The following is a 16381-nucleotide window of genomic DNA, read 5'->3' as shown; positions in this document are numbered from 1 at the left end:
TAGCTGTCTATGTTTTTTTTTCCATGGAACTAATGTAACACTTTGCTTGGTCTCATAGACCCTTTGGCTCTTTTGAAGACTTTCAGTATCGCTCTCTTTCTTTCTTTCTCTCTCTCTATATCTCCCCCCCTCCTGTTGTCCTAGGCGAATTAATCTATTATTTTATCATTGAAGTGGCTTTCTCTCAATGGAGCATGGCTTTTTACATAATACTGCCTTGCTTCCATGTGCACATCATTAGCTTGTATTTAAGATTATCAAACAACTAATGCCAAACGTCTACTTCAAATTTGTGCTAGTACGTTGCTCAATACAGGCTCTCACGTACACCCAAGGGATAGGAACACCCGTAGTCTAATAACTAGAGATTATTTCATCCCAGTCTTGTGTTTGCCAACAACCTACTTCACAAAATTACTGAAAAATAGGGTTTTTTAAACATACCTTCAAGAGCTGAGCATGAAATTTGAACCTGCTGTCACAAGATCAGGATGGGGTTATGGGATTGAGTAGAAGGGACATGTTGTTTGAAGAGGAGGAGGTATGGCCAGGCCCCAGGGTGATTTAGATGTATATACCAAGATTTCTCGTGTGCTATCCCACCAAAGAGCATCAAATTTACAGCCTGTTAAGCTTGGCGGTGAGCTTGTCATCTACATTTTGTACCCCCTTTTCTGCACTCTGTACTTGCCTCAGTGGTTTTGCACGGCAACATTCTTAGACAGTGTTGATGTGACCACAGATTGCTGCTGTTAACAAGGCCCCAAAAGCAAGTACTTTGGAAGGAGCCTGGATAAGATATCAATTGTATCAGCCACACCAGAGCCACATAGAAGATTCTTGACTGATGCCAAATAGAACTGAATAAAGAACAATGGTATTGTGACATGTTAAATACAACAATTAAAACAACACTCGATAGGGAAAATTGAGCCCCATTGATTTATTTATTGCGGAGGATCCATGGTGGTCTGGTATATAATCGTGTAGATAGAACAACTCCCCCTTAAGCTATATCTCCTTATTCAAGTTGTATTAATTCTTTCTATTTGTTATGATCCTTGGCGCTAGGCTTCATTATGGTTGAGTTTGCCCTGTATCTCCGGAGCTCTGACAGAAACTTAGTACATAGACCTTTGTATGAATGTATGTGTGTGCATGTGGGGGGTGTGTGTGTGGGAGCATATATTGATACCAAGTTCTACACCCCCTATTGGGCACTGATGCATAGTCACAGGGAATGGGAATTTTTAGACTCCAGAATGTTGGAGATGGGGATGTTATAGTATCTAGTCCATACTATGCATGATGGAGTTGATGGTTTATTGTCTTGTGGATGACTGCCATGAGGTTATAAATTGCACTTTCTTATAAGGTGAATTTGGGCATGTTCCTGGATTCATCTAGGTATATCTTTGTGCTATATTAGCTGACTTGCAAATTTCACATTGTGAAGTTTTCGTCCAAGTTGTAGCCAATTGATATTGTGTTAATTCTTTCTATCTTTAGTGGTGCATATGCCCTATCAACTATCTTTTTGTTGTAATAATTCTTTCTATTTGTTATGATCCTTGGTGCTAGGCTTCATTATGGTTGAGTCTGCCCTGTATATCCGGAGCTCTGACAGAAACTCAGTACACAGACCTTTGTATGAATGTATGCTGTGTGTGTGTGCGCGCACATGGGGTGTGTGTGTGTGTGGAAGCATATATTGATACCAAGTTCTACACCCACTATTGGGCACTGATGATGTTAGTGGGGATGTCATAGTATCTAGTCCATACTATGCATGATGGAGTTGATGGTTTATTGGCTTGTGGATGACTACCATGAGGTTATAAATTGCACTTTCTTATAAGGCGAATTTGGGCATGTTCCTGGATTCATATATCTCCTTATTCAAGGACCATCTGAGCTTCACTAGCTGATTTAAACGCGTGTTTGAGCAAATAATAGTTCATATTTTTAAACAAACACAAAGTTTGTAGAAACAAACTAGTGGGCTGACTACCTAGGGGGAGTAGATATTTCTATGTATATTAGGCTCTTTCTTTTTTTTAAAATTTAAAGTTTCTAGTTGAGAGAATGTGAAGGGCTCTTTGTAGCCCAAAGGGTAAGCTATCGCGCTTAAAATCCTGGAACAATCATTGACATTTTTAGAGAGTTTGTTAACAGAGACTGTGTGTCTCCAAGGGATATGAAAGAAGTAGTTGTGTGTGTCTTCCATTGGCAGATTTGCTCGTCTTTTGATTTGGCGAGCCTTTGGGAACTGGATACATTATAATGTTTGCAGGCTGACCAGCTGGCCTGTTGGATCATGGATACCCTTTAAACTGGCCCAACTATCATACTTTTGTTTGTTGCACCTACTGTCTGTGCATGCTTGCGTCACGCGTGTGCTGGGCCCTGCCTCTACTCTCTTGCTGGCTGTGCTGCTCTTCAACTCTCAGCAGCACACCCCCCCCTCCCCCAACTCTCTTCACCTCCCTCCTTTCAACACACACACACACACCTCCTCCCTCCTTTTCAATATGAAGATACACAAACACCTTTGATATTCAGGAATTAAGTTTTGTTTTATGCGGGCATATGCTTGTCTATAATGAGAGTTTGAATTTGATTGTGTTTTTTTCTTCAAATTTTATGAGGTTCATTTGTATATCATGATTACGAAGATACACAAACACCTTTGATATTCAGGAATTAAGTTTTGTTCTATGCGGGCATATGCTTGTCTATAATGAGAGTTTGAATTCGATTGTGTTTGTTTCTTCAAATTTTATGAGGTGCATTTGTTTTTTGTTTGTATGCTTACGGCAATTGTAGATTTTCTTCTTTGCTTTACAAAGATTATTTAAAGTAAATTTAATCTCTCCTCTTTCTGTTTTCTTTAAATATAGGTATGTGCGCAACGGCATTCCATCCTCTTTGTGCCAGGCGAGAAAAATTTCGAATGGAGATATCTAGCAAGGAGTGTGGTGATGAGGTGGGAAATTCTCAGTATACTTAATGTCCTATTCCGAATAGAAACATGCTCCCCTGACCTAAGTTGGGGCTTTTGTTTCTGTTTTAGTCTCAGAAGCCTTGCATCAAAGCTTTCTTGTTTGATGGCAAGCATTTTATTCGACATTAATTTACATGTGCAGCTTGATTTTCGTGCATTCTGTTCTAAGCATACAACACAAGCTGGCAAACCTCCAGTCAACATGCATCCGCAAAATGAAGGTCAGCATGGGACTCTGGATGCTAACAATTTTGGAGATGCCATAATTGAAAATTCTTCAAACAAAGTCAGTGAGAAGTTGAAGGAGGCCATCGGCAGGTGTGAAACCACTTCTATCCAGGCAGGTGATGATGGAGGGCTGGTCAGCACTGTTGGAAATATGAAAAATGATCTGCTTCTCAAAAGAGGGGAGGTGATGGATGGAGGATCCAACTCTAATATGGTGAAAGATGACAAGACTATTGCTGGAGAGCTTTTAAAAAGTGAGACTTCTTCTGGTAATTTGTTTTTATGATGACAATATACATGTACACTTAATTATTTTTTCATTTACTTGCATTGAGCGTTTGTCCACTTGTGCAGGTTTACTTAGGCCAAAAAACAGTACCATCTACACCTCTGCCACAGATGCTGATGCCAAATGTTTTGTGAAGAATGTGAGTCATTGTTGTTGTCAAATATATCTGCATTCTTTTAAAGGGTTTTTCAAGAGCACCCAAGAAGATTGCTTGACATTTTTCCATAATTTGTTGTGGTTGCAGCTTATGGAACAAACCCGTGTTACCCCAAATGACATCGCTGTGCAGATGGGAATATCGCATGACAGGTTCTCTATTTGGCTTCAGGTGAAGACTGCTTACTTCTGAACGGTTACATAATCAGAAAGTGCAGGCACATAGGTTTTTAATTTTGATCTGCATATGCTTTTGTAGGGGAAGGATTTACCTGACCAAGAGGTGCAAGAAAAGGTGAAATCCTGGATTTTGGGTTCTAGCTGTTCTTCAGCCATACACGGACAGCTGCCTCCTCTTGAAGGAAGGAATGGTACAAAAACTATTTCAAATAATGAACAAAAAGAGATGTCAAATTGCAATGGCAAGGACAGTACATTCAAAACTTACCGTAACAAGAGGCGCAAGTTGGAGCAGCTAGCATTTCTGTCTCAGCGGCAGCTCGAGGTCGTCCTTCCACCTGGAAATCAAGTTTCAGTGAAAGACACTGGTCTTCTGGAAAACACGGAAATGAGTGCTGAAACTGGAAGGCAAAGTGTGCAGGTAGATGCCTATCTACTGCTGACTGATGATCTAGTTGCTGACGGAGAACTAAATCTGAGTTGAAAAATGTTCCAGGATGTAAAAGACATGCCTTGCAATCACCGAGCTGAAGCGAATGCAAACGTTGAAGAGGAAAGGCGGCAACGTGGGCTCAGCGGGGAGGCGAGTACTAGTCAAGGCATTGCCTCCACCTCTCAAAGTGTAGGCCAACTCTGCAGTTTGGTGAATGTGCGGAAGGTAAAAAAAACTGGCAATTAGCCTTTTCATGTGACCTGCTATCATGGATGGTAGCTAGATTTTGCTCCCTGGATCTTTTGTTGTAAAGATGAAGTGTCTTGGTGAGGTGGTGTGGACATCACCATGCACCGTTGCTGTGTGTGGTGCCACTTAAAGTGGTGATCACAATGATGGAGAGCTGCTTTTTTTTCCTAGTTTTTAATCTCCTTAGTTCCCTGAATTCGGTGCAGTGTCTGGACTCGCTCAGCAGAAATGAGACAATACCCTGTAGTGCTTCTACAAAAGAAAACATGACAGTGAAAAGTGACGTCTTTTGCACTAGATTTTTGGGATCACCTTCTCTTCTTTGTTGGACAGAGGATTCCAAGAAGAATATGAAATGAGGTTTGCTGATGAAGGCCATAAAAGGTTAGTCCATTGCACATGTAATTAACGTAAGGGACCCCCAGAGCAGCCCCTTCCCAAGTCGTAGTACATAGGGATGTAGATCTGGAGGTAAGCTCTCTGAAGAAAATGATTTTGGTAAAGTTGCATCCTTGTATGATTTCTTGATATGCACTAGCTATAACATAACTCTTACGACAATGCAAGCCTAACAAGTCGCGAGACCAGCTATTGGCATGTTTGTATGGATAGGCCAGTCTGTGCTCAAGACCACCGCTGTCTGTGAAGCGTGGGAATATGTACTTGGCATTGGTTTACTGGGCTCTAGTGGTATGGGACACCAAGGTTTGGGTGAACTGCATGGCCCGCTGTTCATCTAGCCTCTGCCTTGGGGGTGCCTAGAGAGAGTTATGGCAGTCCCAACTATGATGGTTTTTATGCTTAATGTGTTTAGCCAGTGTTGGTTGGGAGTACAGGTCTGTTTCAATCATAACATACTTTATGGAGCACAATGAGGTAGGGTAAATAACTGAGTTTAATGGCTAGCACCAAAGCCATGTAGCCCTTAAGCCTATAGAATGAGAGAGAGAAGATAGTATCCTCAGGTCTGGCAAACCTAAAATGAAAACTATTTTCTCTAGACAATGGAATCGCAAGTTGAAAGAAAGTACTCAATGCAAATGCTCAATACCACAGCTGCAATAAAGAGGCCTAGTGTATGTAGGAAGGAACTCATCCTAATTAAGCCCTTTTTTCATTAATCATAGCTGCCAAAATGTCTTTGATTGCAGTGCCATCAAGTATGCAATAGAACCACACTCTCTAAATTTATCACCCATGGTTTTCTTCTTACATACCATGCTTTGAGAGGTGTCTTATCCCCCTATGCCTTTGCTGCTTAGGTCTCTGTTCCCTGGGAAACCTTAAGTAGGGAACACTGATTATGAGCCAATAACTCACATATTTCGGCAGTGGATTATAACAAAAGCACACCTACTTATAGCGACGTCTTCTAACACTGGTCTATGTCAAAAGTGACCCATTTTACTCACTCATACCATCCCTATGCTTAAGTCTAATGTCAATGATAAAGCTAGTCACGTTTTGATCTTCAGGGCCATGGCAGTCAGTAAACCTGTAAGTATGGTATGTACAAGTAGGGAGCCATGTCGTTGATAATGCCTTGAAAAGGCTTTAGTATTATTATACAGATTTATAGTTTTTCATATTTTTTGCAAGTTTGCTAGTGAAAAGCTCATTAATGAATCATGGCTGAACTTCATGGGCTTACTACTGTTCTATGTCGATAAAGTTACCTCGCGTCTTCTATTTACAGCTTTGACACTGCATTGATCTATTGTTTGGCTAGAGATGTGATGCTGGCCTGTGATGAAGTAATGAGGAAATGTGCATTTTGTATTCCCCAGGGTAGGCAGAAATCTGTGAGCTGTCCACTTGAAGATCAGCCACAGCCAGAATTTGAGACGAGGAAGAAAAATCATGTAGAGCTTGGGCCATGCGGGTCCTTGAAAGCAACAATTTGTGAAGAGGAAGCCAGTGTCCAGCAGAGGGGCGATGTAGCAGGGTGTAGGAGGATGAATTCTCATGGAACTTGCTGCCCTGTAAGTTTACAAGCTGTGTATCATTTGAATTCACTGCCCTGCAAGTTTACAAACTCTCTGAATACTTCTTCATGCTGAAACTTTAAGTCTGGAAAATTATGCAGGATGGAGAAGTTGATGGAGAGCCCGTTGAGGGAAGGTCAACCCTCAGGTAAGGAAATGGTCTTGTTCTGCATCTCAGCCTTACTCAGTCTGTGTGCATGTAAATGATTTATGAATGTTTTGGTGAACAGGCCAGATGATGGAGCAACTTTCAATTTACATCCATTCATACTAAAGAGACTTATGGAAGTTCAGAATAGCATAGCTGAGAGAGGTTCTGAAGCTGAAACTGGAAAGATGCCAGAGGCCTCTCAACTGTCTGATAGCTTCTCTGCTTCTGCATCTCCTTGTATGGAGGTCCAGGAAATGAAAATTCCTCGTAGCAAGCGGTATCAATCTAAAGGATTTGTTCATAAGCCTAACTCAGCATTAAAGTCTGCAAGAAATGCAATAGATGAGTCCTTTGAGGCTCAGGTAAAGCAGCTAGCGCATGCAAAGAAGCTAGGGATTTTGGATATGGCACCACAAAATGAGCTGGAGGGAGAAATTCTTGCTTTCCAAACAAAATTGATTGCACGTGCAGAGGGAAACCATCATCAATGCGGTATGCCGGATCACTACAATAATATTCCATGGGTATCTGTAAGATTATAATTGTGTAACTTATAATCTTGTCTTGTTCTGGTGTATGTCTAGCAGAGCAACTGATCTTAAAGATCATTCCAAGCTTAGCGAAGGATTTGCGGGCCTCTTGGAGAAAAGCCAAAGATCTGGCTCTAGTGAATTATTATTTAAGTGTCGTAAGAGAAGCCAAAAAGCAAGGTAGGAAAGAGAGGCGGAGTAAAGAAGCTCAAGCAGTCTTGGCTGCTGCAACTGCAGTTGCTGCTGCGTCGTCCAGGTTAGGCTCATTGAGAAGAGATGTCCCGGGAGGCCATGCCAGTGATGAGAAACCATATTTTGTAAGGGATTCATTTTGTATGCCTTCGGTGCTGGCAACTTCACACTTTTGTGGGGTCAGCAGTAGCATAGCAAGGCCGGGCATACCTAAACCCATAAGTTATGGCCGGACAAGCTCTTCACAAACTTCTTCATGTGGCAAGGCAAGCTCATTTGAACAGGACAGGAAGGTGTTTGATTCTAGGAACTATGGTGGTGAACTTAGTTCAGGTGAATCAAGAGAGGAGCTCACTCTATGTGACATCTGCAAAGATCCTTCTTACTCGAATGCAACCGCCATTTGTCAGAGGTGCAAGGTAGTCAATGTAGATGCATTTCAGTTCCAACTTTAGTATACTAGGGGGAGCTTTACCAATATCATTGATGTGCTATGTTTAACTGCCATGTATAAATAAGTGCATGCGTGACACGGTCGTCATGTTCGTCATGTGGTTGCTGTTACATCAGCACTGCTATGTGGTTGATGGAATATATCAATTTTGTGTTCTTTTATCTAAAATTAGTAATGTGTGCTTGATAATACAGGTTGCTGTCCACAAGCAGTGCTATGGTATTGATGGAATACCGACAGGTGATTGGCACTGCCAGCCCTGTTCTGAAATCTCAAAGCAATTTCAAGGCTTTAAGGTTCCTGAACTTGCTGATCGAGCTGCTCCAGGACATGGTGTGGTGTGTACTTTGTGTTTTGGACAATCAGGAGCTTTCAAGCGATCCACTGATAGTAATTGGGCTCATGTCTTCTGTGCCCAGGTAAGCGATTAATGCTGATTCTTGATGCAATCATAGTCACAGAAAAATGTTTTGAGGTTTTCTTTTTTGTTGTCTTTAAATAAAAAAACCGATAGGTTTCAAAAAATCAAAATATTTATTATTTTTTAAACATACTTAGAGTATCTAGAGACCACTAAATACACATATAGATCACCAAAAAACATAATGATTCATGAATTTGAAAGCTCGTAACAACTTCAAAGCTTAAACTCCTAGACTTTAAGGTGCAAAGTCTCAAGAGTCAATAGTGAAGTAAACTAAAAATTAATTTCTAATATTCCAGTTTCTAAACACGTAATACCTCAAATTTAAATTTCAAACTTCAAATTGAAAAATTATACTACAGCTTAAGAATATGGTCACTAGTGGAAGATGCATAATGTCAACATTCAAAGGGATAAAGCGCCCATGTGCTCATTGCTTAGTTCTCCCAAGTGTAATGTGCCCTCACATGATTACCACACAATGTGTTGTTGCAATGCTTGCAAACCACACAATTTGTACTGGAAGTGAAATTATCCCCTTTTATGGCAACTAAATAATCAGTTCTCCCCATAGTGGTGATCAATCTACTTATAGTTCATTGGGTGGTTTGTGTCTTGTCTTTGTATCGTGAGTAGTCCTTCCTCCCCCTAGGGTTGTGGGCTGTGAACTGTTGGTCTTCCAGTATTGTTCCTCAGTGGTAAAGGGCTCTGACGGTCTTTGAGCTAAGTTGCATTTACAGACTTGGCAAGGTGAGGGTTACTGGTATGTTAATAGTAAGACATCATAGATTGCTTCTATAAATTGTTACAAGATCATGATTCATGTCGAGAGAACCTTGTAGAAAGAACCAAGACCAGGCTGCTCTTTAGCTTAAGCTGGCACCCACAAATAATGTGCCAGAGCCAAGCTGCACTACAGGAATTAGGAGCAAATTGATTAAAAAAGTAGCTAATGGTGTTTGAGCAGACCAAACATGAACTTGTTCCACTAGCTGAGCCTCTGAGTCAAGTACCCACTTTGAGGAAGCCATAGTTTAGCACACAGATGAGAAAGGGTTTGATAATTATTATATTTTTTTGCACTCCCCTTTTTGTACCATGATGAGTTTAAAATCTACCATGGTAAGAGTTATTGTGTTTCTAGTTGGTTGTTTTATGTAATATTTTTGTTTATTTATGCAGTGGGTGGCAGAAAAGTTTACTGAGAAAGATGAGGCAGGCTCTAGTGAGGCTTCGGTATGACTTTTTAACCTGTCCTTGTGTTTATAGCTGATGGTATGCATTGGCTTCTAACTGCACTTATGCACTCACAATAGTTCAGTTCATACTCCTCCATTAATTTTAAGATTTTGTACGAGGCTTTCTAAAATCTGCTTTTTAGTGCTAGTGTGTGCATGTGGTGACCACATAAATTTGTGTGTGTGTGTGTGTTGTGCGCACACTATTTCTTATACTCCTCCATTGATTTTAAGCTTTTGTATGAGGCTTTCTAAAATCTGCCTTGAAGAAATATTTAGTACTAGTGTGTGCATGTCGTAATTGTGTGTGTATGTGTGTGTGTGTTTTCTTTAGTGCTGGCCCTTGGTCTTCCTTTCACCTTGGTTTAACTCATTTTATTAAGATTTGTCTACTAATATGGACCTAATCTTTATGCCCGCACCTGCTCCTATTCTTGGGTACTGATGATGTGAGTGGAGAAGTCATAGCATGCAGTCTATGCTATGCATGCTGGAGTTGATAATTTGAAGTTTTGTCATGGAGGCAAGATTGCTTTTTGCTTTCCTTGAGTTTGGGAAATAAGCTGAACTTCCTATTGGTATATGGACCACGACATCCTGGGGGACCTCTTAACATTGTTGATTATTGGAGCCAATAATTGCTCTCGTTTGAAATCGTGGAGTTTGAGAGTAATTCCTTTTGCTTTTAGCAGGGCATTGAATGTGTGGTTGGATGATTTTTTCTTGTTTCAAACACATGAAGCTCTCTGCTTCCTTTTCTAGAAAGGCCCATATGCTTGGTGATCTCATGCATGTGCATCAAAGCTGCTTAGTGAATTGTTACACGCAATCAAGTGCACACATGTGCAAGTGCACGGGTACATGGAACAACATGAGCCAAACCTTAGTTCATGCATGCGCATCAAAGCTGCTTAGTGAATTTGTTACACGCACCTGTGCAAGTGCATGGGTACATGGAACAACATGTCAACATGAGCCAAACCTCAGTTCATGGTTGTTGAACAGGCAAATAACATGACCCAAATTGTAGTTTTATAATTGAGACCTCAAGGTATGGAGCAACACAGGGAAATGTGCTCTCCAACTTGGAGAAGAGCTAGCTGTGGGCCCATGAGCTGAAGGTTGTCCCCCCTTAGGGCCAACACTGATAGTTCAATCAAAGAATTTATGGATTATTTGGGGTCCAGATAGTTTGAAGAACCAGTGGATTCATCACATGTGGGGCAATGATGACATTGGCATCATGCACGGGAGTGTGGGCATCACCTCTCCTCCCAGCCATTGAGCATTTAGCTTTGGGGTCATTTTCCCTGTCATGAGCTGAGACCCCTTAGTATCTCCTAAGTTGGACTTGTCATGCACAAGTAAAGCAATGGGTCCTGTCTTTCTCTTTCACAAAATCATTTGTGGTGTATGTTGGAGTCAGATAAGACCCATGCAGAAAGAAAGATTTTATTAACGTCTACTAAAGACCTGAAGGGTCTATGAGATCAAAAAGATGTTACATATGATACATGTGTAGACTGGAGGGCTTATGTACTTTGTAGGTCCCTGTGTGTACAACATAATAATAGACATGAAGAGCTCAAATGTCCATGGCAGAGTACAGCGCCGAAGTGTCCATCTCTCGTGGCAGTGCCTCCTCCCTATGGTGTTGGAGGATGTCTCGAATCTGGAACTGACAGGTGGAAGGTCTAAATCTTTGAGGGCGTGGGTTTTGGGCTCTCTGGAGGGAGACTGCCCGGTTTCTAGAGCTAATTCCTCCTTCGAGGTCTTATCAATGAAAATACCTTGCATCCAAGGAGGCTAAATGGGAGAATGGGGATTTTAATAGCTTTTACTATTTGGCCACCGGCCTGGTCAGCCTGGTTAACCTCTTCTGGCGAGTGGTAGACCAGCAGTCAGCAAGTAAACTGATGGTTTTGCCCTCCTATGGGTGCTCGTTCTGGGTTCTGCCCATGCTGTGCTACGGCTGCTCCTGTGTGCCAGACTAGCCACGCACCTGGATCATTCTTGTTTTGCACTGGTTATCCACTCTTCTTATCCTTGACTAGTGTTGTGCTATAATATGTGAAATTGTTGCTTCGAAAAATTCTATTCCAACCTTTTCTCCCCCTTGATCACCTGTCGCAGAAATTGGTTCTGGTGGAGAGGATTTTACAAGAATGCAGCATCTGTCATATGAAGCAGGGTGCCCGTTTGAGGGTAAAAGCTTATGTTTAGTTGATTTTTCTGGAATACTTGCAATTTGTCATGACACTTGCAGTCTTTAATGCTGACGCGTGTTCACATTCCTTTGTGGTTCTTGCAGTGCAGTTTTGGGCACTGCCATGGTACATTTCATCCTCTTTGTGCTAGAGATTCAGGCCTTTACATGAGTGTGAAACGCAGCCCTGGAGGTCGAATTCAGTATCGTGCTTACTGTGAAAAGCATAGCTCACAACAGAGGCAGAAGGTATTCTAGACACTTTTTGCTGGATTTGATATTGAAAGTGTTGAATATGCCCAAATATTTTAAGCACATAGATTTATAGGCAGGTGAAGGGTTCCATGCATTGAAACTTTGCCGATGACATTAGTAGAGATGTCATAGCATGTCTATGCTATGAATTAAGAGATATATATTGGGGTCTTAGTGCTTCCTTCCTAATGTTTTTGATGATCCTGCTCCTGAACAGGCTGAATCCAAAAGGTGTGGAAGCTCAGATGAATTGAGTGCACTATTGCAAATGCGGGTAATCACTTTGCCTCTGACATGGCCACACTTCCATTAAAGGATAAGGAGTATTACATTTGAAATAACACACGAACATTGGATTACAAATTTATATGGAGGCTAGTAGCTCACGCTTTGCAAATGTTCACTTTTTTCAGGCCGAGTTGGAAAGAGTGCGCATACTTTGTGAGCGTGTTTGCAAGCGTGAACGCATAAAGGTTAGCTCTTTCGGTTTAAGCTGGAAGTTCTCTCACATGGTTCATTACCAGATTGTGCTTTCAGCACCATGAACTGCTTATCCCAGCATAATGAGGGCCTTCTATTGTTTTATGGGCTGTTGATTGATTATTAAGTAGTTTTTGGATTTTGTTGGTTTGCATGTGATTCATATTTGTTTGTCATGCTTGATATAAGTCTACAGTTCTATTAATATGATCCTCAGTCAAAAACTTTCGATAACGTGAAAGACACAGTAAGTAAAAGTAAGTGAAAGTCACAGTAAACTTTATACCCAGGGTGTGAGATGGTGTAGCAGAGAATACTGGGAAGAAAAAGTTGTAGATGCTGTCTTGACCTGTTGAATGTGTTTATATAGATGGGCACAACTGTGCACGTAGCTTGGACCTTTCTGAGGGACATGCAATTAGACAATAATTCCAACACAAAGGTTGAACCTTTGGAATTAGATTTTGCAGGAGAAGGTAGTGGAAGCCTAGAAGGTAAGGTCCTTCTGAGCTTTCAAGCATATCGCTGATCTGTGAGCTAAGGAGCACTTTTAAGGCTCCTAGTTGGGTGTAGGTATTAACAGAGATGATTCATGCAACAAAAGGCTTCACAGAAACACAAGCATGCTCAATAACCTACAACTTGTACCATATTTCTATTACATCTTGAGAAAACACTGTAAATACAAGTTTGTCAAGTGACTTAATGCTGGTAACTGAAGTGAAAACCTAATTTCTACTCAATAACGGATCTCCCTAACAACCCAAGTTGCATGAGAACCTGTCTGCAAGCAAACGCTCTGAAGTTTGGGGCACACCTCTTGGCTTCTGGTACAAAAGAAGGTTGGCTTAGGTGAAGGAAGGCTCTAATTCCAAGAAAAAGGAATGAGGGAAGAAGTGTATTAACTTTTAGTTAATAGGTGCAGAATAATCTTAGAGGACAAACTTATTTGCAGTTGATTTTTTCCTTTCCCCCTATTTTTCATCTTTAAAAAGATCCCTTGGGCTGGTGATAGCACCTTTCTGACCCAGCACCACTTTACACTGTTCAACCTGCTGCTGAATTCTTTTTGGCTCAGCCGCAGAGGCATACTGCAATGGTTGAGCAGAGAGACAGGGGGCTTGAGCCAAGGGCCAGGAAGGCTTTCTGCAAGATTACCCAAAAGAGTCAGCAAAACATAGTGGAGAGAAACCCTTTTGCTGCTTTAGTCTCATGGGCAAGGTTAGTCAGCAGGATGACACGGTTAGAGAGGTCAAGTAAACCCCATCGCATTGACAGAGCGCGAGTTTGCAGCCCCAGCACAAGCACACATGGCTAGAGCCCACAAGTGCTTCATAGAAGTAATCAAGCATATGCTTCATAGAAGCTATCAATGCATGAGAAGATGTGACACAGGCTACTAGACAACTGGCTAAACTCATTAACTCCAAATATTATATCCTTTAATCATTAAAAGGAGGCGTGCTCTGGAGAGAGGAGAGCTGCCACATGGAGTCGCAACCATCATGAAAGGCCAGGCTACACTGCTGCACTTGTGTAAGTACATAACAAATATGTGTGAAAATATACATAAAAGAGTACATCACACTCATGGCTTGGCAATGCAGGCACCCTGGGCAGTCTGCCATCTCATTGTTAGGTATATAATTCAGCCGTATTAGTGGACATGCAGATTTCACATTGTGAAGTTTTCGTCCGAGTTGCGGCCAGTTGATAATGTGCTTATTCTTTCTATCTTTAGTGGTGCATTTGCCCTATCAACTACTTATTTTCTGTACTAATTCTTTCTATTTGCTACTTCCCTTAGTGCTAGGCTTCATTATGGCTGAGTCTGCCCTGCATCTCCGGAGGTTTGACAGAAACTCAGTACGAAGGGCTTTGTGTGAATATATGCTCTTATGTGTATGTGCGTGTGTGTGGAGTGGGTGTGTGAGAGCATATCTTGATACAGAGTTCTACACCCACTATTGGGCACTGATGACGTTAGTGGGGATGTCGTAGTATCTAGTCCATACTATGCATAATGGAGTTGATAGTTACAAGTCTTGACTCTTGTGGGTTGACTACCATGAGTATATAAGATGCACATTCCTAAAAGGTGAATTTGGGCATGTTCCTGGATTCATCTAGGTATATATATATTTACTTACAGCTGTGCAAAATAGCCACCGGAACTTTTCGCTCCAAAACTTGAAGTAGAGTCATAGATTAGAGGCTGTGTTGGTTTATGAATATCAACCTTTCATAAGTAGACTCCTGGATTCTGGGAAGCTTATTTTGCAAATTATATAGCTAGAGATTGTATATGCATGATGTGTGAAAACATTTTTCCAGCTGTCCTGTGTGTTTTCAAAGAATCTATATTGGCTACTTTTTGCATTTAACAAGTTAGAAACAAAAGTTAAATCTGTTTAAAAATCAGCTTTTCGCTTTCTTCAGCGTGACAGGCTATTTTGCACCATGGACATTTACAAGGCACACATGTCTTCTCTGTCTTCTTCGGCAATGGCTTCCAATGATCTGTCAGCTACTTCCAACACTCTAGATACCCCATTTACTTTCCATAAGGAGTCTTCCCAGGCCGTGCATAATCAGCAGAATGATTCGGTGACTGCAAAACCTCCCCAAGGACTGGAAAGTGAGTCATACAGCTGGAACAGTGTTGCAGGAGAAGGAAACAGGTACCAGGATTCCCTGTCTGGTGACTCTGTTTATCAAAATCAAGTCAGCTGGTCAGAGCCATCAAGGGAAACGCCAGCAAGGTCACAGATGTCTGATGCAGCAGCTGTCCATGGACAAGGAAAGCTTAGTGCTTTGGCTGGTGCTGTTGCAAAGAACGGTGATCAGAAGAGGCTCAGGAAGCATCAGAAGGTAGTACCGATTCGTGCTTTTGTTGGGTTCTACTCTTCTCTGTTTAGAACTGTGGAAACTTATCTGGTGCTTGTTATTGTGGCAGGCTGAAACATTGCAAACTGAAGTGGTCATGACACCCACTGAGGCATCTGTACAGAATCAACGGCTACCTAAAGGGTATGCCTATGTCCCTGTGGGTATGCTTCCAAAGGGGAAGGTGAACCTTTCCGAAACACCAGCACTCAAGGATCTATGATATCCAGGTTGCATGAAGGGACACTTGCCTAGACTGCATCGGGAATGGAGATCATTGCATGCAGGGTTAATTTATTTGTATTCTTGGTTGGCTGTCAGTGATCGATCTAATTATTGCAGCCACCAGTACATGTAGTTTTACTCAAAATATTTGCCTTCAAGGGAGGCCAGCGTCTCCTAAATGGGTATGAAAGCTGTGGAATCACCCCATCATTTGTATCAGTATTATTTCATCTTGAGATGTACAGAAAAGCTTGAGACTTCTAAACATGATCCATTTTTGTAAGATGACACTTGATGGCTTGGACACTAACAGAAAAGTCCTGCCATTGTAGGGTATAGTGCTGCTCTAAAGTTAACTGCAAGATTACGGCACACTTTTTTTGGGGTCCCCATCAGAGTGAGACATGCAAGTTGTAGATTCTTTTGTTGGTACATAACTTTCAAACTGAAAACAGAATTTCTACATCATCAATGCGTAAATACACGGCAATCATTTTTTTGGCCAAGACAAGAAATGTCTCTGTGCACTGTGTGCTTACGTCACTATTTCAAAGTAATGCCAACAATGTCCTCTCAATCTGTATTGTTCTTTTTGTTATCAAATCATATTGCTTGAATCGAACTCTTTTCTTTTGGTATACAGCAATATAATTCATCTTAGCACAATTTCAGTACATAAGGCAGGGGCACTCGCCATGAGCAAGGATATCAATTTAATATACATTCAAGCAGTTATACATTGGTAGGACCATGCAGCAAGAGTTCCACCCCCCAAGTCTAGTGTATGTATCGAGCCTATAGTGATATGGGTTAGTT

General features: G+C 41.4%; 1 protein-coding gene across 2 annotated transcripts in view; it reads left to right on the top strand.

The window, feature by feature from the left end:
* The window catches only part of LOC147614618 (PHD finger family protein), a 34185-nt gene extending 18114 nt beyond the window's left edge, over positions 1-16071 (top strand). Inside the window, exons 3-20 of one of the 2 annotated variants that reach the window (XM_086779894.1) lie at positions 2901-2986; positions 3147-3486; positions 3587-3660; positions 3766-3849; positions 3937-4278; positions 4354-4515; positions 6327-6521; positions 6626-6672; positions 6755-7167; positions 7263-7816; positions 8046-8270; positions 9458-9511; positions 11647-11718; positions 11825-11968; positions 12192-12248; positions 12388-12447; positions 14894-15325; positions 15411-16071. In XM_086779894.1, coding sequence (XP_086636020.1) covers positions 2901-2986; positions 3147-3486; positions 3587-3660; positions 3766-3849; positions 3937-4278; positions 4354-4515; positions 6327-6521; positions 6626-6672; positions 6755-7167; positions 7263-7816; positions 8046-8270; positions 9458-9511; positions 11647-11718; positions 11825-11968; positions 12192-12248; positions 12388-12447; positions 14894-15325; positions 15411-15563 — 3494 coding nt within the window. In that variant the 3' untranslated portion in view covers positions 15564-16071. Of the gene's footprint in view, positions 1-2900; positions 2987-3146; positions 3502-3586; positions 3661-3765; positions 3850-3936; positions 4279-4353; positions 4516-6326; positions 6522-6625; positions 6673-6754; positions 7168-7262; positions 7817-8045; positions 8271-9457; positions 9512-11646; positions 11719-11824; positions 11969-12191; positions 12249-12387; positions 12448-14893; positions 15326-15410 lie in introns of both variants that reach the window. The other variant, XM_086779893.1, reaches the window with a different exon arrangement.
* Positions 16072-16381: the final 310 nt, after the last annotated feature.

Source organism: Cibotium barometz, chromosome 41 (assembly GCF_041138505.1).
Source record: "Cibotium barometz isolate CiBa-2024 chromosome 41, ASM4113850v1, whole genome shotgun sequence".
In the NCBI taxonomy this organism is placed as follows: Eukaryota; Viridiplantae; Streptophyta; class Polypodiopsida; order Cyatheales; family Cibotiaceae; genus Cibotium; species Cibotium barometz.
The sequence above is the reverse complement of the archived record's forward strand: the minus strand, read 5'-3'. Positions and strand labels throughout refer to the sequence as shown.